The sequence below is a fragment of the Sphaerodactylus townsendi genome, linkage group LG03 (genome assembly GCF_021028975.2).
Source record: "Sphaerodactylus townsendi isolate TG3544 linkage group LG03, MPM_Stown_v2.3, whole genome shotgun sequence".
Classification (NCBI taxonomy): domain Eukaryota; kingdom Metazoa; phylum Chordata; class Lepidosauria; order Squamata; family Sphaerodactylidae; genus Sphaerodactylus; species Sphaerodactylus townsendi.
Genome location: NC_059427.1, coordinates 118646725 through 118670611, shown reverse-complemented (window position 1 = coordinate 118670611; position 23887 = coordinate 118646725). Strand labels below are relative to the sequence as shown.

At 41.2% G+C, this 23887-nt stretch overlaps 2 protein-coding genes across 6 annotated transcripts in view; both read right to left on the bottom strand.

Moving 5' to 3' along the window:
- Nucleotides 1–1009: 1009 nt before the first annotated feature.
- LOC125430057 lies at nucleotides 1010–6224 on the bottom strand. Its single transcript, XM_048491744.1, has 2 exons — nucleotides 5739–6224; nucleotides 1010–2050 (listed from the first exon to the last, which is right to left on the bottom strand). The coding sequence occupies exons 1-2, from the start codon at nucleotides 6085–6087 to the stop codon at nucleotides 1461–1463; spliced, it is 939 nt and encodes a 312-aa protein (XP_048347701.1). The 5' UTR covers nucleotides 6088–6224; the 3' UTR covers nucleotides 1010–1460.
- Nucleotides 6225–9923: 3699 nt separating this feature from the next.
- MXRA7 (matrix remodeling associated 7) overlaps nucleotides 9924–23887 on the bottom strand; it is a 73688-nt gene continuing 59724 nt past the window's right edge. For 2 of the 5 annotated variants that reach the window (XM_048490286.1, XM_048490285.1), the window contains one exon: nucleotides 12479–14347. Coding sequence is in view for 4 of the 5 variants with exons in the window: in XM_048490285.1 (XP_048346242.1) it covers nucleotides 14308–14347 (40 nt within the window). In the remaining variant the exon portion in view is untranslated. Of the gene's footprint in view, nucleotides 10168–12478; nucleotides 14892–16216; nucleotides 16266–23887 lie in introns of those variants that run through there. The other 3 variants (XM_048490284.1, XM_048490283.1, XM_048490282.1) reach the window with 3 other exon arrangements.

Below are 23887 nucleotides of genomic sequence, written 5' to 3'. Positions count from 1 at the left end.
ATCTGGAGAACTGGGTTTGATTCCCCACTCCTCCACCTGAGTGGCAGAGGCTTATCTGGTGAACCAGATGTGTTTCCACACTCCTACATTCCTGCTGGGTGACCTTGGGCTATTCACTGTTTTCAGAACTCTCTCAGCCCCCCCCCCCCCAGGTGTCATGAGGAGAGAAAGGGAAAGGGGCTTGTAAGGCACCTTGAGTCTCCTTACAGGAGAGAAAGGTGGGGTATAGATCCAAACTCTTCTTCTATTGTCAGAGAATACCAATAGATGTGCCAAGGAAATGAACTGGTGACAAGAGAGGAGTATGATTGCAGGTGACTGAATTGTGATGACTCATTCCTGTAAATGTACCAAATGTACCTAATGGGTGGGGTGGGGGGTAGGTGATGAAGGCTCCATTTCCTCAGAAAGACTCTGTTAGTAACGAAGGGCTATATTCACTCTCACACACAGAGGAACAGTCAGATATTGTTCTCAAGGGAGACTGAACATGTCAAACTTGTCCCTTGTACACAATAAAGCAGGAACAGGGTCTACGGGAGGCAACCTCTGACTCTTTATTAGTTTTACACTGAAAATGGCTACAAAATTAATATACCATCAATGAATGTCAGTGTTTTAATCACACTGTACAATTGTGACTCCAAACACTAATATCTTTGGCTTCATGGTGGACTTCATGCCTGGGATTCTGGAGGTAGGGTTTTGAAAAGGTCTCTAAACAGAATAGGTTACTACAGTATATTTACACAAGTATATACATAAGGAATGAGTAAGTAGGTCTTGATTTTGTAGGTATTTCCAAATTTTTCAGAATTTATTCAAACAGAAAACCAGGGGAAATATTCACAAAAGCCCCTGGCCTTAAAGAATCTGGAAACAAACAACAACATCAAAGTGCCTGTGTGGTAGCACCCATCGCTTCTGTTTTCCTCCACAGGGGAAGCAGCTCAATCAGCATCATGTTTTCTTTAGCACTAAACACTAAATCAAATAATGGGAAACCAACTCAATAATCACAGCTTTTATTATAAAGATTAAGCTTTACTAAGAAAATGCACAACAAAATTCCAAATTAAAGTCCAAAGGCAAAGTTAAGTCCATTTCTTTGTCAAATGTAGTAATCCCATGACAGCCAAAGAATCATCTTGAAGAGTAGAAGTCTGCAAATAACAAGTACCTTGAATACAGGCTGATGGCTTCCATAATACTGCTTGTTAAATGTCCATGCAAGTTCATCTTTCTCCAGCATCTGACTTCTGCACAGAAAGCATCATCCTCAAGCTATGGTCACTATACAGGTAACATTAGCCTGACTCCTCTAAACAAAGTTGTAACATTTTGTTATCAAGACAGTAAAACCCAATTATTTCTCTGAAACAAAACCAAAAAAGCACAGCAAAGACATTAGTGTACTTGGGATGTAATGAAAAACCTATCCTCCACCAAGGAAGATAATTTCAGACTTTATTATGGACCACATAAGGCTTCAAGGCGTCTTTCAGGTCAAGTATAAAACAATCAAGTCCTGATTTATACAGACTGTTATCAGGATTGAACAGCAATTCATTTTTAGCAGTAATAAATGTATGTGGTACATAGCATATGCCAGTTTTATGACAATATTCTTCCATTTTGTAGTTAACATTATTACGTTCAGATTCCAGAACCTCAGGATTCTCAGACGCCTTCCAAAAATGTCTTGGTAACAACGAAGACCAAATTATAACAACATCTGGGAATGCTCTTTTAAGGATACCCAAGTCACTTTGCATTCTGGTAACAAGTGAACTGCGAGTGTCCTGTAGCAAATCAGTTTCCCCAGCATGTATTACTATAATAGATGGAAGAGGGCAGTAGTAATACGTTTCATACAGCTTGGATAATACATCATCCCACAAGATATCAGGGATGCCTTGCCAATACACAGATGCATCTGAAGGTGGGAACAACAACCCATGACGGCGTTTGGATCTCACCGATGAAAGTGAAATCACAGAATTTCCAAATATCAAAATTTCCCTTTTTGTAGGTTGATCACTCCCAGTACCTAAAAGTAAAATGCCACATTAAGTTAACTACTTCAGTTTGCGCTTCATGAACATTCAATTATTATCCACAGAAATAGCTTAACTCTTAAAGGATCTGGAATTCAGACATATAAAGATTATAGTATGCTACATGGAATAAACAGTCTTACAAAACTGAAGTCAACAAAGAGACCAACCAACTGGCCTTCAGAAAGTTGCATTTTATTAATATGCATCAGAATAAAATACTTTAAAAAGCCTCACAAAACACAAAGGGGAAAGCAAGTGAGGAATTTGTGGCAGATGTAAAACAGAGATAGGTAAAGGTACGAGTACTGAACAAAGAAAAAATCCTTCGGCTGCAAGGGAAAAAATGAAAGAAGAATAATCCTGCTTCCTCCAGACCGCTGAGCCACAAGGAGAGAAAGGTACTGGCCTGGGAAACCAGCCTGTACCTTTACACAGCAACAACAGTCACTTAAGACAGCAGGCCAATAAAGAAGGCAGTATGAGAAGAGCTTTCAATGAGAATTTTTATTTATTTTAAACATCTAAATAGCTAGCACATACATAGAAAGATAAGAAAAGATCCCGATCTAGTCTTGGCTCCCCCTATACTACTACTACTACTACTACTACTACTACTACTACTACTACTACTACTACTACTACTACATGAAAATAAAAGGAAAAAACACACCTACACATATATATGGTGACTTCCAGCTACCTCACTAAGGATCCAAGCATAAATCTAACTCGATGTTTATAATTAATATTTACATTTTTTCACGTTTAGTCCTTCTTATAAAGTTGTCTTAATCCAATACGCTGTCTTCATTTAATCTCGAATCCTGCCGTTGTTTCTCTGTTTGTGTATGTTTTCAATTAGTAGTCTGTATTCTTGTCTCTTATAACCGCCTGATCAGTCTTTCCATCTTTGCATACTCTGTGACTTTCAAGATCTAGTCTTGTTTTGTTGGAATTTTGTTGTCCCTCCATTTGTATGCATATAAAATCCTTGCTGCAGTTGATATATTCATTAAAAGTGTCCTATATTGATCCAGAATATTTTCCCCCATCAACCCCAACAGAAATGCCTCAGGTTTTTTTCAACTGTTATTTTCAAAAATGTTTTGCATTTCTTTTAAAATCACATTCCAAAACAATTTTGCCTGTTTACATGTCCACCATATATGAAAAAAAAGAACTATCCCATTAATTAGATGCAGGCGAAATATTTTAACACTAAGGAATGTGGAACACAGCGGGGTGCAGAGCCAAAAGACGTGACAGAGAGTACATCGAATAGACCTTTTAAGCCTACCCAACTAGATAAGATGGCCTACGTGAATAAACACAGAAATGAAGAGATCAAAGGTTAGAACAGAGATGAATCTGATCAGATAATGTAAAATGTGTTTCCTATATTGTAATGAACACTGAAATGATATATTTTAATGAACACTGAAAATGTTCCATAGCTGGTTTTAGCCAAGATGGCGGTCCCACTCCCAGGTTTCACTCTAGGGCAGAAAGAAGCATCTTCTGAAACTCCCTTCTCCCAAGGAAACTTTTAGGAGACACATGGTTGATCTCAAGTCTACCTCCTTGATCTGGAGATGACAATCAGGCTTGAGAAGCCGCTCAAACCTCCTAACCCCCCAGCAGGGTCTCTCTGCTTTCACAGAGAGCTGCACTTGCTTCAATCCCGCACCGGAAGTCCCCAAGAGGAGCTTTCTTTCAATCAACCATTCCAAGGGCAGAGTACATTACTTCAGCAAGTAAATCATGCCCAGCTCAACTCAGAGGGAGTACAACATTTTCTGCTCCCACTCAAAGCCAGCTCTATAATGCACTGTCTACAGTAGCATTTTTCCACATAGGAAGGCCACCCTAGAGAACTAGTGGTGGAAGCAATCATGGCATGCTCATCACTGGGCCACACCAGACGTTCAATGTGACCAAAATATGCAAGTTTTGAACTATGCTTGACATATACAAATGTTTGAGAAGGGGGGGGGGGGAATAAGAACAGTTGAACTCTGTGCATACTTTTTGTTGATATTTGTGAGGTTTGAAATTGGATGCAACACACATCAGTTGAAATTTGCAAAACACAAACAGAAAAAAATCCTCCCCCCACCCATGGAACCCTACACTCCAACCTATGCCTTTCCTATGTATGAAAAGCAGTCAGTTTTTATAACCCTGAGTAATTAAATGGAACATTTTGAGCATCACTAAACAGAACCTTGAGTGTAAAATGTTTTCAGTTTCTTCCTCATCAGCATTTGTAGCTGAGGCATACACTTGAATGATTATCTTGCTAGATTCCCATGAAGTCTGATGGATATTATTCAGTCAGACGTCACTTCTTTTGCTGCATCTTGACTTAATAGAGCCACTCCCATTTCAGAATGGGGTTTTCAAAGGAAGAGATGAGTAACAGTGGTTTATCACTGCCTCCTTCTGTGAAGTATTAACCAGGGTGAGCTGAAGTGGCACTGCCATTGTCTAGGTTAGATATTTCACTTAGTTACAGTCACATCATTTTGGGCAATTGAAGTCAGATTGCAATCAAGATTTTTCTTCCCTTTCTGCTAAAAACTCTTCAGTTAGGCTCCTTCCGCACATGCAGAATAATGCACTTTCAAACTGCCTTCAATGCTCTTTGAAGCTGTGCGGAATAGCAAAATCCACTTGCAAACAGTTGTGAAAGTGGTTTGAAAACGCATTATTTTGCGAGTGCGGAAGGGGACTTAGATAGAAAAATATTTCTTTAACAGTCTGTTCTCAAACACAAGACTTGCAATGTAACCCTCACAATTCCCTGGGATCAAGCCCCAATGAACATATCTGGATTCTGGAGTAGACCTGTTTAAAAGGGCTTTGTCAATATTTAACTTTTACACCCCACTTTTCTCACCAATGGAAAGCCAACACAGATTACAATTTTCCTTTCAGCTATTTTTATCCTCACAATTCCCATGATAGAGATTAGGTTGAGCATGTGTGACTGGCCCACACATTGTGGAGTGGGGATTCAAATTTGGATCTCCCCGACTCTAGTCTGAAACTAGCCACCACCACACACTCTTGTGCTGATAAACATTGTTCTGTTGAACATTTCATGATACTACACAACTCATACTTCACAAATGCTTCACTATGCATTATCCTCACATTTCCTGATTACTCTACTTCTGCCCTTTCAAAATCCTAGGGCAGTCCCACAGTTAGGTATAACAAGAACCGCCATACTAGGTAACAGGTTTTATGGTGCCACTGAAGCAAATTTTTAAAAATTCACACAATAGGACCATATATGCTTTGGAGGGGGATTGTTGCCAGGAACATCCCAGGTTCACAGAAAAATCAGAAAAGTGAAAAAATGCAAAAGAGATCCATGAGATCTCTGCCAGCATTATGGTGTTTCCTGTCAACCCCTGTAAACAGTGGTGTAGTGCAGGGCAGCTGCCAGGGAGGAGTAAGAAACAGCAGTGGGATGAAGAGAGGCAGAGACAGACACACAAACCATGGCAGTAGGGTAGGGCAAGAAAGAGATGGAAGTGGTCCAATGGCAGGAAAGGCGTTGCTTTTCTTCAGTAAATCATTACATTCTTCACTCTTACCAACTCCTTTCTATCTTACAGTAAGTGTTTGAAACTGCCATAAGCATACTACAGTCTGCCCCCCACAACTTACCCTTTATGGGAGTTAAGACAGATACAACAGACTCCTTGTTCACAACTTCCTTTTTTTTCTTCCCTTCTTCCTTCTCTTTTCCCCTCCCTTCATCCTCCTCTTCACCCACAAGAGGAGAAGAACTTGGGGTTTCTTGGCTATTGCAAAATTCCAGGTCCATGGCTTCCACAGCTGCCGCTGCTGCCGGACCAAGCAACCCACGTCTGCCAGCTGCTATAACTGCCTCCAAAGCTTTCAAAATGCGTGGCTTCTTGAAGTCATTAGAATCAGGCGGCTCGGGCACCTTTTTTGCCGGAGTACCGCACAAAATGAGGTTGCTTCTCATAAGGCATCTCTTGGAGGGCCTCATTGCCAGGAAAGGCGTTTAATTTTTACTGCAGGAATCCTGCAAGTGGATTATTTCAAACTGCTGCCAAAACACCCCACCCCCAGACGACTTCGTTCGCACGAAATGAACCTATAGAAACGCCATAGCAGACGTGTTTCCTTCCGGGCAGAATGACGGAATACGCATGCGCGAGTAAGAACAACTTCCGGAATACTCTTCTCACTGATCTCTCTCGTTAGCCAGGCAACTGCGGGAAGATTCTTGTATGCGCATGCGTAAAAGGCACTGGGAGGACTTTTTTGTTTTTCTAGTCCCAACGAGGAATAAGAGCAGGCGTATTTACCGAACAGGGTAAAAGCCAGATCACTCATTTAACAAATGCCAGTGAATGTATGATAACACAAGTTGCATGTATGATAACACAACTGCGTATGTCTCAGGTTCTGCAAATTCCCAGCTTTCATTTTTTTAAAATGTTTGGCTAACTACATATGTTGCAAATATACTTTCCCCCTTATTTCTCTGCAATGAAAAGGGATACAAGACTTACTTTTTAAAAATGGAAGTTGAGAATTTTATTCATTGTCCCCCTTTTTTTTCAGTGTGAGGCTGCATTGTGAGTATTCAACTTGATAAAATGAGAGCTTGTGTGCCATATTCCATTGTATTTAATTGTTAATGTGATGGGTAAAGGAGGACTGTACAAAAGCAGTCTAAGCAAAAGGTGCAGGATTGCAACGCTGGCTCACATATTCTGCAGATGGTGGTAGAATAGATTGGACACCCTCGTGCTGCAGGAAGGAAACGGATTCTGATTTATCAAAGAAAATTGCTTGTCAGTAGAAAACTACATTGCAAAGAGAAAGACTCTAGTGGGTAACCAATTGTGAAGAGTTTTGGGCTCAGATGTTGTCCAGGGCGTGCTCCTCTATAATTCCCTAGTCACCATTAAAAGTGGAATAGTTCCTTCTACCACCTTTTCGTGTAAGAGTCAGTCTGTCACTGTCAAATTAAAGGGAGGAAGGCCTGCTGCTTCTCTTTAAAGATCAATAAAAAAGCCATTGGGACTGATAAGATTTTGAGTGCTGAAAAGAATATTTCTGTAATGTTCATCACATGAAACTTGTGCAGTGTAGCGCCTCAGAGTATGCACAAGCATCTCAGAGATCCCGGGTTCAATTTGCCCTCCCTGTATCTGCCATAGGGTGATCCATAATACTGACCTACCTTACAGAACTGTTGTGAAGATTAGACGCTAGTGTATGGATGTGAAGTATTTTGAAGTGTGGTCCTGCCTTGGGAGAGACTTTTCATCAAAGACAAGGCTCTTGCTGCCTGCTCTGCCTTGGCCATTAGTTTGCTGATAGCAAAGTAGTAATTGTGAAAGTTGATTTTCTTTTATTTGTGCTTTTTGTGCATTGTAAATAGCCTGAGCTTGTCAGATCTAAGTGGAGTCAAGCATGGCATGTATTTGTATGGGCAACTTCCAAGGAATATCAAGGTCAGAATGTGGAGGTAATCAATGGCAAACCGCCTCTGAATGTTTCTTCCCTTGAAACCCCAGCCAGGGTCACCATGAGTCAGATGTGACTTGATGGCAAAAAAAACCCAAGCTTCTTTGGGTCCATACTGTAGAGAGAGAAGGAGGTTTGAAATTCCCTACGTGAATAAAATACTGAAGATGATCTGTGTATGTTAAGTGTCATCAAGTTGCTTTTAACTTATGGCGACCCTATGAAGAAATAACATCCCAAACATCTTATAGTTAACAGCGTGGCTCAGGGCTTACAAACTGAATGCCCTGGTTTCCTTTATTGGGTCAATCCAGCTCATGTTGGGTCTTCCATTTTTCCTGCTGCCTTTCACTTTTCCCAGCAGTTTTGTCTTTTCCAAGGAGTCTTGTCTTCAAATAATGTGGCCAAAGTACAATAGTATGCCGTGCACTATCGCTATAGTAACTTTCTCATTTACACTGCCTTAGGAGCAAGTGGTCTTCTCTAAATCCATAGATTTCAGGTGGTGGCTGGAGATCTCCAGGGATTACAGATGATCTCCAAGCGGCAGAGGTCAGTTCAGCTGAAGATAATGGCTGCCCTGGAAGGATGCGGGAAGTCCTTCCCCTACTCAACCCTTCCCATCCTCAGGAACCAATCCCAAAACGTCCAGGTATTTTCCAACCCTGCGCTGGCAACCCTAACCCTGACCTGATCCAATAAATGTGATAGTTTTAATGTCTGGTTGCTATTGCCCCTAGAAGCCTACTGTCCCCACTGCACCTGTGGAATAATTTCAGGACCTTATTGTGGGTAAAGAATGTTGGTGTTACTGGATGCGTGCTTAATTCTGGCCTTGCTTGCCAAATATGTCTAATTTGGCAGGGGTGGTTCTGCCTGATTGGCTTTCATAAATTTACTAGTATATTCAGAATTCTGAACATGTGAATATTTCAGTATATGAGTGTGTATATTATGAAAATATATGAAAAATATACAACACTGATAAGTTCTCATCATTGAAAATATGTATTTTGGATTGTTGGAAAATGTACTGTTGTAGAAGTTGTTGACGTTATTTTGCTAGGCAGACACTACAAAAGCACCTTGCTCGCTTGTTTTGTTTGCTACATGCTATGAATCCTTTCCAAATTCTATATAAAACAAACATGCCTGTTTTTTATGACACACTGAAAGGATTTTATGACACACTGAAAGGCCCAAATGGGATACTCTTAGAATGTTACTAGCTTCATGGAGTTCTCTGGGAAGTTGCTTCTGTGCTGTTGCAAGAGTATCTTCTGAGGTTGCCAGCCTCCAGGTAGTGGCTGGAGATCTCCCACTGTTTCACCTGATCTCCAGGTGATAGAGATCAGTTCACCTGGAGAAAATGACTGCTTTGGAAGGTGGCCTCTATGGCATTATACCCCACTATGGTCCTTCCCATCCTCTCCAAGGGCTACACCCCCCACCCCCCCAGGTATTTCTCAACTCAGAGCTGGCAATCTACGTTCCTTCAGTTCTGCTAGCTTTACTCCAAGTAGCCTAAGGACAAATCCCAAGTATTCAAGTGGTCTCTCTTATAGATAGTGCAGACATTCAATCTCACTACCAGTCTCAATTTATGTTAAACTAGGAGAAATGTATTGAAGAAATTGTAACACAGACTTTCTTCTTTTTTTTAGAAATGATTGTAGAAAATTGATGTCTTTGGAAACAGGTGGGAGAGGTTATGGTGAATATGTAGTGAAAATTCTTTACTCATACCAATAAAGTGTTTCTGAAGAGCTGACTATTTATGAAGCTGCTTGACTTCCAAACATTCTCTCATTGGCCCCTTCTGCACATGCAGAATAATGCACTTTCAATCCACTTTCACAATTATTTGCAAGTTGGTTTTGCTATTCCGCCAAGCTGTAAAGTGCACTGAAAGTGGATTGAAAGTGCATTATTCTGCATGTGCGGAAGGGGCCAATGTTGATCACTGATGTTTTGAATTGCTACTGTGCCTACATGCCAAATGTGGGCTCTACCACGTCTCAGCCCCTCCGTTCTCCTTGGTACTCATGACTTCAACATCTGTCATATCTGTGCACGAAATTTATTTCAAAGCATCGCTATTTATTTTGAAGCATCATTTTGAAGCATCATTTTGGAGCCCTCCGGGGATCGGGCGGTATAAAAGCCGAAATAATAATAATAATTATTATAATTATAATGTAATGGCATGTAGTGTTGCTTAGGGCTACAATCTGTCTTAAGTACTTTTTAAAGCCCAGTAACTTTTAGTATTAGAGTTTCTCCACTAACCAGAAACAATCACAAGACATTCATGCAAAACACTTTTCTTCTCGGACAAATCAGTTCCAAAAAACAGAGAAAGCAAGTCTTTTTATTTCTCATAGGCCTAAAAATATCAAACATTATCCTGAAGTATTCTGCAGCTTTCAGTGCACCCAAGGACAAAGAAAATGGTGACAAGGCTTTGGTGGCTTACATGTCATAAAGCTTAAGCTGTTCTTTGATATCAGTTTCAGACATCTCTCCAAAAGTGTCTGCTTTTTCCTTCATGAGGCTGAAGATGGCAGCCAGCTGCTCTCTCTGAATCCTGCCAAGAAGAGAAGAAAAATAACAAAAAGGAAAAAGGGGAAATGCCAAGAATCGTTCTGAATAGGGTTAATGGAGTCAAACAAGACATATCATAAATACTACAGTAATGTATGGTAGCTTTATAGAGGCTGTGAGGATTCATACATGTAGTAGCTCTTGAGATGCTCTGCATTCAAAGACAGCAATAGAAATACATCTTAAGCTGGCCTCCTTTCCCTTCCACTGTATCCCTTTCCCTTCCTTTCCTATTCTTCCCATTTCCCTGTTGTTTTCCTTCTCTTACTGTCTCCATCCCTCTGGAAAAATAAGATCACAGTTTGTTGTCAGCCCCAAATCACCATTCATTGAATGGCCACTGATTGTTGAATATATACCCTAAGGTGGAATGGGGTAGTTAGATTCCATTTATATTTAGCTTCTAGATTTTAATTGTTTAAAAATGTATTTATAAATATGTGTGTGTGTTATTTATATGTATGTTTTATTCCTTGCCCTTTACAACAGTCTCGGCAAGTGACAATGGAAGTCATAGTACAATCTCATTCAATATGACAATAAAACCACTATACAACCAATCCTAAAACTACCATCCCAAAAGTGGGAGGAGTGTACAGGACACCTCGACCTTCCTCCCCATCCCAGTAAAGGGGAATCAGCCAGATGCTCAGGTGAAGAGGCCAGTGTTTGCCATGCTCTGAAACTCCAAGAGAGTAGGCCCGTGGCAGGTCTCTAGTTAGTGGGAGGACATTCCACAGTGCAGAGGCTGCTGTTGAGAATACCCTTCAGGCTGTCCCCACCCTCTCTCCTCTGAAGGGGGCAGGACAACCAGGCGGACCTCCCCCTGTGACCTTAACACCTGGAATATCTGGGCGAATGCGCTCTCTCAGGTACCCAGGACTGAAGCCGTTTAAGGCTTTATAGGTTGGTAACAGCACTTTGAACTGGGCCCAGTAGCACATCGGAAGCCAGTGCAGACTCCTCAGAATTGGGGTGAAGTAGTCCTAGTAAAAAGCACTGGTCAGGAGATGAGCTGCTGTATTCTGCAGTAGCTCAAGTTTCCACACCATCCTCAAAGGCAGCCCTGCATATAGCACATTACAATAATCTGGTCCAGGAAAAAGTGGAGCTGGCGCACCAGCCAAAGATGTTGATGGGCCCTCCTGGTCGTCACTGCCCCCTGAGCTTCCAGATGCAGTGCCCCATTCAAGAGGATCCCAAGATCCCGCACCCGATCCTTCTGAGACAGAACCACCCCTTCCAGCACCAAGTGTCCTTCGATTCCCCAGACTCGGGAGCTTAGCACACTGAGTACTTCTGTCTCATTGGGATTCAATTTCAATTTACTGACCCTCATCCAGTTTATGACAGCTGCCAGACAGTGGTCCAGCACTTGGACCACCTGATGCAGATGGAACCAAGAGAAAAAGCTGGGTGTCATCCACATATTGATGACAACCCACACTATATCCTCTGATGACCTCTCCCAATGGCTTCATACAGACATTAAATAACATAGGAGACAGAACCAAGCCCCAGGAAACTCCACACAAGAGTACCCAGGGACTCAAGCACCTGCCCCCCATCTCTACCTTCTGGAGCCTGCCACTGAGGTAGGACAAGAACCACTCCATTACAGTGGGCCCCAGCCCCAACCCCTGCAGCCGCTGCAGAAAGACAAGTCGATATCAAAGGCTGCTGAAAGATCGAGGAGTACCAACAGGGAAAACTTACCCCTGTTCCTTTCTCTGAGGAGGTCATCCATCAGGGCGACCAAAGCTGTCTCTGTCCTGAACCTCGACTGACATGGATCTACAAAATCAATTTCATCCAAGTGTACCTGCAGTTGTGCCATGACCACCTGCTCCAAACCTTACCCAGGAAGAGGATATTGATTGCAGGGCGATTGTTCTTAAGATTTTCTAGGTCCAGGGACAGCCTCTTCAGGAGGGGGTGTACCACTGTCTGCTTCAAGACATGAGGTACTTCCTCACTCCCTAAGGAGGCATTTCTCACCTCCTGGACCCACCAAGCCAACATACACCTCTGGCTAGCTTTGATTAACCATAATGAGCAAGGATCAAGGGAACAGGTGGCCAGCTGCCACCCTGAAAGCAACATGTTCATGTCCTCAAATCGCAACAGTTGAAACTGATCCCATACAACCTGACCAGACGGTTCTCTGGAAACCATCTCAGGATCATCCTGTTTTAATCTTTGATATAAACCAAGATGTTGGAAAGTGGAAAAACTGGAATAGCAAAGCTGTTGACAAACAACAATAACTCATAAACAAACGACGACAACTCATATAAACTACTTAAAAGTTTATTGGACTGAATAATGGCAATATACATTTCAAGCCACTAAAAATTACAGTCCTCTGTATAAGATCCACTGTCACATTTAGAAAAAAAATGTAAAAAATACCCAGACAGCCATTTTTGTCATTATTGAGGAGACTGCTTTGCTCTTTGCCATCAGCAGTATCTGGGCTCAGCTACTGTTGTCCCTTGTACAACGTGCGTATTGCTGTGTAACAGAAACAATAGGTTGAATATAAGGCATTCTTTGCATAGTTAATGGTGTTTGGAACACTGAATCTGTCAGACAACATGAATGGGAGGCAGAGTGGTTGCTAATAGCTGTTTCAAAGCCAAATGTCCTTATATATAAAAACTTGCATTTCAGGATTTATCCAGACACTCAGTGTTGAAATACCGGCTAGCAGCCACTCTGCCTCCAGTTCATGTATGTATATTTGTGTGTGTGTGTGTGTGTGTATCATTCAACTGCACACTGGACTATACTAGTGAATACAGATACAGAAGCTTCGCTTCTTTGTAACCAAAACTTCCCGCTGCTTCCTAAATAAGCCCTTTTAAAAATTATGCTAGAGACAAGTATTTCCCAAACCTAGATGTTCCAAAGAATGACTGACTAAACAATTTCAAGTATACATTGCATAACATTTTGCTTGTTAAAGACTGCATGAGTTTGAACCATTAGATGGGAAGCGATGTGCTCTCAAAACATGATGGAAAAACAGGCACATGGCAGAGAAATTCCAAACATAATGGTAATCCTACAAAGCAGGAAGTAACATCAGTATAATATGAACATATTTCCTTTTGCAGAAGAAAAGACATACTGAAAACCATTTATGGTCTGTTTGGAATTATGGCTTCAGCCTAGTAACCATTAAGACTCCACAGATTGCATTATCTGTGCAGGTTAATAATCAGACACAGAGAAATCTGGAAGAGGAAAGTGCCACGAACAGAAGTCTCAAAAGGAGGACAGTGTTATGGTAGTGTGGTAGTAGGACAAAATGAAAGGAATATATGCTGCTGTTCCAGAAATTTGGCATTTATCACCCAAGGGAAAGCTTATATCAGGATTTAAATGTCCCCCTTGGGAACAGGAGCAAGGGCTATTATGTAAATAGAAGCGCTGGCTGTCGAGCATTAATGAAGCTCAAGTCCTCGCAATGAAAGTCTGTCACAAACTATAACACTAAACCATTCTTAATTCTCAGGACCTTCTCCTACTTATAATGGAGGACACTTTCTTCTCTGAAAGGCTACCAAGCAAGATTAAATGGAATATGCTAGAAAAAAAACCATCTCTCCACCAGGGTGCAGAGGGAACCTATACAATGTTTCAAATCTCAATGCATAGTCATCATAGCTACTAGAAAAGTTCTGATCCTGGGTCAGAATTGGAGAATGACTAGACACCTAGATATAGCAGCTGGACTGGTCTGACACCACCAAATCTCTGTCCATGCTATCTAGAAAGGATCTACTGTGATACAGATAAAGCAGATATGGGGTGACTTAACACAACAGTGTGTGCCTGATTTTGTTCAAGGGTATAACTGTCACATTCGAGAACAGAACCCTCAAATATCATTTTACAGTCACTTTCTCTAGCCCACAGAATTCTTGCAACTGAACACATTGATTTCTTTCCAGTCATGGTATTACTATGATTTATTCAGAGGAACTCCACTGCAGGCAAACAGAAAGTCCCATATCGTGAAGGGATATTTAGTTTTCTGCTGTGTATGCGTATATCTGGTTGGATTTATTTTGGGGTTTGTTTTTTTCAAGCCTTTAAAGATGCCAAAGGAAAAGCCTTAGGAAGAGTCTAGGGATAACTTCATATAGTCTTCAGTTCTGTAAAAGAAACGAGAAGAAAAATAAAGAGAATGCATTTCAGTCATTTCACCTTTGGTGGGATATCACTATTACTTTCTGTGATAAGTGGAGAAGAACTCCGTGCAGGGAAGAATTTCTGAAAGTTTTTGAATCACATAGGCATACACATAAAAGCAAGTTAGCAGAGCGAGTGCTTCAGGGTTTAAGGCATTTTGCTTCATCGTTTGCAGCAGGATAGTCTAGCCCCAAACACCCCACTGAAGTGAGACTCTAAAAATTCGTTCCTCAGCACCAGTTGTGTTTCAAGCATTTCTAGCTCCATACATTGATGACCAACTCTTGACATCTTGGCAGCTACAGCTGTAATTATTTTCAAAGCATTTCATACTTTGAACAACCCAAGAAAACTGGATCTCTTAACTGCTGGTTCTGTGGCACACCTACTTAAATTAACGGGACAGCTGGTTCATCAAAAGCATTGTGATTCCTAGCGTTGGCATTAATAAAGTAGTTGTATAGCCATTCCACTGTTGTCAGAAGCAGTTTTCAATGGGCCAAGAACCTGCAGGTTGAAATGCATTACTTCAGTGTCTTGCTAAAAGCAATTTTTCTATCAAGGACATTAAAACCGCTTTTTGAAATTGCACACATTCCAAAGTATTTTCTTTTTTAATATTTAATTTCACATTCTCGATAAGGACAGCAGCTGGCACTGTATGAACACCATTAATCATGTTCCATAGATTTCAGTGCCTGAGGCTACTGTTAGTATCAGCCACAACTTATAACAGACAAAATGAGTTTACACCAAGGCATCCAGTATAAAAGGGGCATGCTGTACTGTTTCTGCTGGAGGCCTTGAAGTGATTTACAAGGGACAAAATGGTTTGTTCACAATCCAAAACACTGGTTTCTTTTTATAGGGTGGAAAGGTAGGGGACAATTCAATAACTTTTACTCTGAAGTGGCCCTAGCAAAGTGAATTAGGCTAAAGGAGTGCAAATGATAATAAGTCTATGAAGATACAATCAACAAGCTGCTTAGAGGTGAAATACCTGAACCTAAACCAGTTTTGTCTCATTTGTGTCAAGGGAGCTTAATGGCTTAGTGAGGGACAGTATGCATTTGAAGTCTCTTTCTGCATTCTTCAGAAATGTTGTTCTTAAAATAGCTTCGTGTAGGAGTAACCGACCTAATGATCGGTGAAAGTCCTATCCCGTCTTTTGTGAGTTGTTCTGACAAACAACTGTCATCTTCACACACCACAAGTCTCCCAATGCTTATTTATTAATTTCTGAGGAATTATTTTTCCAAAAGATTTTCAGGAAGTGAATTTCACCATCACAAATACTTTCAAATTCAAATTCTAGTATCATTGTGACCCAGTCATTTTGACAAACTACAAAAATCAGAAGGAACCAGGGAAAGATTTCAGAGGATATGGTTCTTCAGAATTCTACCTGTGAGGAGTATGTTTGTGTATATGGGCTGGGACAAAAAAGACGCATACCAAACTTCCATGATTAGGACTTCCTCTTTATGTGTCAGTGTGTGTCTGCAAAAAGTAGGAATATGGGAACAAGGCAAATTGGATCAGGTCTACAGTGCTGGGAGAGGCCCTCTCACACCTCACTGTCTTTCTGGAGAAAGTCACTCATGTATAGAGAGAGCTGCTGTCTGCCCCACAGGAAGAAGCATATTGGTGCCATATAGATGTTTGTATATTTTCTCCTATGGGACAAATAGTAGCTCCAGAGAAGTAAAAAAGATAAAGTGCCACAAGAATTGGATATGGAGTAAATACTGGAAGATATTTTACCTGCGAATACCACAATGGATATCAAGAATGGAAGCGAGGCAATTATTTATTAGTAAAAAGTGATGCACCTGGCTAACATATCGTGACATTCTGAAGAAATCAAATGGACGACTGCAACTGAAATCAAGGGAGGAAATACATATAAATGAAGAATCTTGTGATGAGGCAATATACCAATAGACAATATGATGTATGATATCAAGAAATGGGATATAGCAACGGAATGGACAGAGCTCGATAAAGTTCTAACGTTGAATATAAAAAAAACAACCAGCACAATAAACAAAATACGATTGGAGCAAAGGGTAGGACGAGATCTGATAAGAAACTGCATGAACAAATGGGTGAAGCTTAGAGGGGAAATAATATTGTTAGATGAGTGGAGCAGATATTGGAAAGACATCTATATACACTGACTACCGACACTTGGGAATATAACCTAAAAATGTTTTATAGGAATTACATCATGCCAGAAATGCTTTCAAAAATAGATAAAAAGGCTTCATCCACTTGCTGGAAATGTGGAAAAGAAAATGGAACCTTTGAACATGTACGGTGGTTTTGTCCAGACCTAAGATAAACGAGTATTGGCAAAAAATAGGCAAGCAAATAGAGAAGATCATCAAGTACTCCTTTCTGCCACATCCTATTAACTATTTACTAGGTCCAATGTTGGCTAAGGATGGTAACCTGACTCCACATGTGCATGTTCTGCAGCATATGTTAATGGCGACCTAAACAGTTATAGCTAAAAAGTGGAAATCACAGGACCTTCCTACAGTAGAAGAATGGCAACAGAAAGTCCTTGACCTTCATTTGCTTGATAGAATTAGCTATCAACTCCAGAACTTACCATATGAAACTTATGAAAAGAATTGGGTTGCATGGGTGAAGTATATTAAGGAAGATAAGGATGTTTGTGTCTTGTCTACAGGATATTAACATTTTATGCATATTTACATAGGTTTTAGAACGATGCTAGGTTCATGTTATGTTGATGTGCAATAAGTCTGAGTTTGTGATGTTTCATTATAATTGTTTTATGTTCTTTGATGTTATTTGATTGGAAAGTTTTTTAAAAATGATTTTCAAAAAAAGAAAAGAAATGTGGTGCCCCCTTTCAAATGGCTTCATGTCCTTCTTCATGCACCTTTATACCTGAATTCTTAATCACACCTAACTCAGATGTAAGCCTACAGTGTATTCGGTGAGACTTCCTATTTATGATTGGGCTGCATGTCTTCCAAAACTGGGAGGGCATACTTCAGTGGCTTGCTTGCCTGCCTCCTGTATCTTATCTGAAATGTGCCATGCTGTAGCAGGCCACCTATCAGTAAAGACAGCATGCCAGCATGCCTTGGTCCTGGAGCACCTGGAAGAGAAAGGGTGCTTCTTCTCCAGCATCATAGCCTTAAAGTGACCCCTTAGAAAGCTTATCCACAGATCTTCTGGCTCATGTCGACTTGGTCCAGGGATTGAGTGAGATCTTCATCTTGCATAGCAAAAGGAGGATAACCATGTACAATTCTTTGGGGGAGGGGGGATTAGGCTAATCATTGCAGGTGTTGGGAAATGTACTATTTTCCTTCACAGCCACCTGAGGGGAATGTCTGCTCTTGCACAAATTGGGATTAAGTTGGAACATAAGAAAATGATAGAAAACCTTCCATTAATTGAGGGGAGGAAAGGCAGGCATACTTGCTCTTCCCATCTGATGCACCTGGCTGACCTCTGAATATTTATACAGAGGTTTAACATCCAAATTGAGTACATGTATGTACTGACCACATACTCCATTTCAGTTTTTAATAAGAAATCAAATGCACAACGTGTATACACTTAAGGTATGCACACTTCAAGTCTGATTCCCGGGGTGGATGTTCAGAAACACAACAGGCATATGGGGTGGAAGGGGTGGCGGTGGTGGTAGGCATGTGTTTCCTCCCTCCCCTTTCCCCTTCCCATGCTGAGGAGTCTAGATTAGCTTCACATTTCTGGTCTGGTCATATCAATCCAATCCACAGCCCAATTAAATCAAGCTAAAGGCACTTACATTTTAACCATAAGAATCTGCATCGTACCATACAATACAGCCCCCACTCATCTGATTTGCAGGGGCTCTACAAACGGAGCCAGAGTTTGAAATATTACTGGCACAGAATCATGTAAGAGTGTTGAGAAATGAGTAAGCAGCTGGAGAATGACCGGCCACAAGAAATGTGCTGTGAGAAAGAATGCCAGGTGGGGCAGAGATGATAAACAAAGACCAGGGAAGAACTAGCAAATGAGCATCAATAAGAAAGATTCAAAAGTTCAGGGCGGCAGGAGCACTCCCATCTTACCGAGGACTTGGCCTCGCACTAAGAAAGGAGACAGATTCTGATTCAGTGCGCTGAGAAGTTATTTCAGCATCCCACCCTTGTTCCCTGCAGGAATGATATCAGTGTTTGGTATGGCCCAGTGCAGGTATTCAGCTGACAAAGAATATGAAAGGTAAATACACATTTTCACTTGTTCATCTGCTGCGAGGAACCTTGTTTTTTTCTTGGAGGAGCAGCTGAATTTGAACAGACTGATAGGCTAGTCTTTGCATAAAGTAACTCCCTCTCTGCCCCCATCACCACTTAACAAGCCAGGACTGTACATATTTTGGCTTAATTACAATGTGTTGTGACTTCAGAATTCAGCCTGTGTGATATCAGACCCAAGGAAGCTCAGTCCTGCATCAAATCACCCAGCCTGCATTAATATTCAGAGGCTGTTCCTGAAAATAACAGCAAATTCATTTAGAAGAAGAAGAAGAGTTTAAATTTATATCCCCCCTTCTCTCCTGTAGGAGACTCAAAAGGGGCTTACAATCTCCTTTCCATTCCCCCTTCACAACAAACACCCTGTGAGGTGGATGGAGCTGAGAGAGCTCAGAAGAACTGTAACTAGCCCAAGGTCACCCAGATGTCATGTGTTGGAGTGCACAGGCTAATCTGAATTCCCCAGATAAACCTCCACAGCTTAAGTGGCAGAGCAGGGAACCAAACCCAGTTCCTCCAGATTAGAATGCACCTGCTCTTAACCACTCCGCTACTGCAAAGCTAGTTGACCATTGGTTTCTAAAACACCCTCATTATTTCTTGCTGTCACTGTAACTACTGTGCCCTGAATGCCTTGGGAAACAAGATGATGGAATATTGCTAGAAGCAACATCAAGTGGCCATCATTAAATTCTGAATAGGAAATTTGTTGGAGAATGGTGGTTTTAATTGTATATTTCTTTCTATTCTGTGTCATCTTATTATCAATAACTAGCGGTACCCAGCCACGCGTTGCTGTGGGTTATTGTGGTGAAATGGGAAAGGAACAGACGCTGACCCTTCCCTTTCCCTCCGCTAGGGTGCGTGGGTCATATCCAGATGCTGGGCCCCCTCCCTCCCCTCCCTTGCATGCCACCCCTCACTCTCTCCCCTCTCTCACTTCTCTTCCCTTGCATGCCACCCCTCCCTCCCTCTCCCTCCCTTCCCTCTCCCTTGTGTGTATGTGTGTGTATGTGTTTCACTTCCACTCAAGTTACTGCCTATGTACTGTTTCCACTCCTCATATTTGGCCATTTGAGCGAACATTCTAAGCTGCACGAACATTCTAAGGGTGACAGTTACACACAGGCAGCTGCATGTCCTTCACCATGGAGCGCCAGGAAAAGCGTTTTATCTGGGCCAGGTGTGAAATGTCAAGTATGTGAACATCTAAAAGCACTCTCACCTGGCTGACTATAGTGGCTGGGAATTTTCAGAGGAATTGGCCCAGCAGTTACTGAGTTATACTATCACTAACAAATACACGGTTTGCTTTTTATATATATAGATAATAAGCTTTTGATCCAATAGGCACTTGCAAGGCATGTTTTAAAAGGCACTGATGTGGTTTACAGAGAATAATAAACCATGGCTGTCTGTTATGTGAAACAGCCTGCATTCCATACCTCTCCTATGTCCCAATAATGAAAGAACTCTGCTTCTGTAGGATATTATAGTTTTGGTTACATCTAAATAAGAAATTATAGTTCTTTTTCCCACAAACCAGGAGTAAGCCATAATTTGGAGCTATGATACGTAAGAAACAAAAACATTGTGATTTGAACAGAACGATCATTTTCATTTCCCATGAAACTTCCAGTTTTGAGTCATATATGAATGGAGCCCATGCAAACCTGAACTTATTATCATATTATCATGACAAATCACAGTTTGTTCTGTAAACAATGTAAACAATGGTTTGCTGTTATCTTCAAATTCAGGAGCGTTGAGGGTGGATGGAGATTACCAGGATATCACTTTTGGTTTCAGAGCATGAAGTGAAGTCTCAACAGTCTGGGAACTTCCACATCTCTATTGTTTTTACCATACAGACTTGAAAATTCCTACAGCACTGTGACTTCCTGTGCCAGTCATTGCCACTCCTTCCATCACTCCATCAAGCAAGGTTAGGAGGCAGGAAGTTTTGGGAAGTTCCCTGCTGGAACTGAGCAAGGGGCAATATTGACTGTGGTTGATACGTTTGCACATACTAGCTAACTTCATCCCAGGATGAACAGATTATTAAATGTTGTCTGGTATGGCAATTTTTTCACACTGGTAAGACTATACTTGCATAAGTATAGTCTTGCATAAGTCTAAGACCATACTTGCAGAGGAATAAACACCTGCTTATTTTAGTAACACTTCAGTAGTGGTGTTAAACTCCTGCCACTCCTTCCCACCTACGAGGGTTCTATCGTGCTGCAGAAGATGAAAAGCAAAAAAGAACGAAAACTTACCAGCCTCTCTCATTTCAAAGAAGCACCATGCTGGACAGGAAAGCAAAGCTGCTGAGAAAGAAGGAAGAAAACGAGAATGCAAGCAGCGACAGGGCAAATGACTGGGCAAGGAGAAGATCTACACCATTCCAAGGTCACACACGTATTGAAGCAAGCAGAAGTCATGGAGGAGCAAGGAGAAGTGGGAGCATGCACTGGAGAGCAAGGTCGGCAGATGCCAAAGGGAACCTGCCCAAAATGTATCCCCTACTATCGCCTTCAAAGCCAAGCTGTGTTTATGGACGGGGAGCTGGCAAGATATTAAGCTGCTGAATACTCTGCAGCCTTTCTTTCCTTTGCGCCACGAGGAGGAACTGACATCATGATTCTAGTCCAGAGCAAACCTCTTTTTAAAACCAGCAATGAAGTAGCAACGATGTGCTGCACTCATGAAGAAAATTCCTATCTGCCATCCCTAAAAACCAGAGGCAGAATCCAAACTGGAAACTTCTGCTCCTTCCTGCCCTACTCTGTTGCATTTCTGCAAAAAGTGATCATACAATACAATTCAGGACAGAAACAACAGCTCCTTTTGTGGTAAGAGTTCCAGTTCTGGGTGCCAAAACAGCTGTATGCATTCCCCCACCACCCTTGACTTTCCGAAATACAGAAAAGAAGTATCTTCCATGTCTAACTATGTTCCCACATATTCCTGCCATTCTCCCATTCCTTAAATTCAAGACTAAACCAGCTGCAATGTTAAACATATGACTGCTACTGAAAACAGCCACCTTTTGTCAAGATTCCTCCCTCCCTTTAATTTCTAATAGACCTCAATTTGTATTATTGGTTCCCGGTTGAGTTCCGAATAGTTTTCAAGGTGTTGGTATTAACTTTTAAGACCTTACGCGGTCTGGGACCCTTGAACCTGCGGGACCGTCAAGCCCCATATGTCCCAACTCAGCCTCTGCGCTCAGCAGAGGCCAATCTGCTGATGGTCCCCGGCCCTTCCCTGATGCAGCTGGCTTCCACTCTGGCCAGGGCTTTTACGGCTCTGGCCCCTGCCTGGTGGAACGCTCTTCCTCCAGCGGTCCGGGCCCTGCGGGACCTCAATGAGTTCCGCAGGGCCTGTAAGACTGAGCTGTTCCACCGGGCTTTTGGGGAGGCCAGCCGCTGATGAGCGCCCCCCTTGTTCCGACAATGGGAGCCCTGCTGTCCCCTCCTAGGGGAGTTTTAAGTTGTCGGACACCATCTGTTGTCTTTTGTAATGTAATATAATGTTATAAATTGAGCGCTGTATTTTAATGGGGATGGGTACTAAGATGTATGGAGTTTATTTATATATTTAATTGTATTTGTATTTTGTGTTGTGAACCGCCCTGAGTATACAAGTTGTTTATTATTATTATTATTATTATTATTATTATTATTATTATTATTATTATTATTATTATTATTATTATTATTATTATTATTATTATTATTATTATTAATAATAATAATAATAATAATAATAATAATAATATGATGTCACAGTGATCTGTTATTTCCCTGTCATTGGCTGCTGATGGCAGAAATGTTAAGCACTGTAGTATAAATATATATTATTATTTATTTACTTCGTTTATATCACACTATTCTCTTTAGTGAGGGCCCAAAAAGTCCCCTCTCCTTCATTTTATCCTCTTAACTATCCTGTCAGGTAGGTTAGGCTGAATGTATTTGATTGGCCCAAGGGCACCCAGGAAGCTCCCATGGCAGAGTGGGGATTCAAATCTAGGTCTCTCAAATCCTAGTCCAACACTCTACCCACTGATACAACACTGGCTTTCTGTGGGGTAAATTCTACTAGAATTAAGAAAGGGGAAGGAAAAGTAGAAGTGTGGGTGCTGTTTTCAGAAGCCCTCACATATTTCTTATAGCACCTAGTTTAGATTTTTTTAAGCTAACCTATCCCTTAGCATCACAACTCCCACCAACAGGATTAGTTTGTGCCAGAATTTGATTGTGTTGCTATTTCTCCAGAAAAGTGAAGCAGCTGAAACATTCTGAATCTCATTTTATGAATATAGGAGATGTTTTACATTGTCCCTAGACTCTTTCTGACCCTGAAACAAGGAACATCAATATTTAAGATCAAGCACATGGACTCCCGCAAATGGTAATCCATATGACCAATCTCTTGAATTTATAACTCTCTGGAAAAGCTTAGACCCAAACCTTAAATGAATACTTAGCAGAAAAGCCAATCTCTGTTTCTCTTATTTCCCACTCTGAAACAGGATACTAAAAGAAAAATTTGCAAAATTTGCAATGGCTAGATGAAGTCACAGTGCTCTTACTCTGCCAAACCTCCTGCTGCTTTATTGATCTTGGGCAATAAATAAAACTTTCCCAAGGCAATTGCAAATTAAGCTGTATCAGTCTGCAAAGCATGCTAGACTTCAATAATCTCTGTTTCTGCCATTTGCAATATATAGGACATGACTTCACTGAATTTGTTATGCCTGGGAACTGCAGTTTGGTCAGATGGTGAGAATTTTATTAAAAATACCTCGCAATGTACACAGAGAACTAAAGTTCCTAAGCTTCCCTGAGAAGAAGGAACAGCTATTAAACTAATTTGAATCTGCAGTATGAATATGCCCATAGCAGCCATAAAGTGAAGGGATTCCAGATTTTAAATCAGAAAAGCTTGCCAATGTCTACAGAGGGCGCTCCAGCGCCAGGAATTTTATAGTCTTCACAGGAAACGAGCATAATACAGTATGACAGATAGAAGACTGGAAAGAACCACATCTGCAGTCAGATCCTTTGAATACTTGCAGATTTCAGGACCTAATGCCAATGTTAACAGAACTGGAAATATACATAACTGTTGAAAAATCATTTACTAAAGATTCTTTATGCCCCTGATCCTGCTTCTATGTTTATTTCTCGGGGGGTGGGGGTA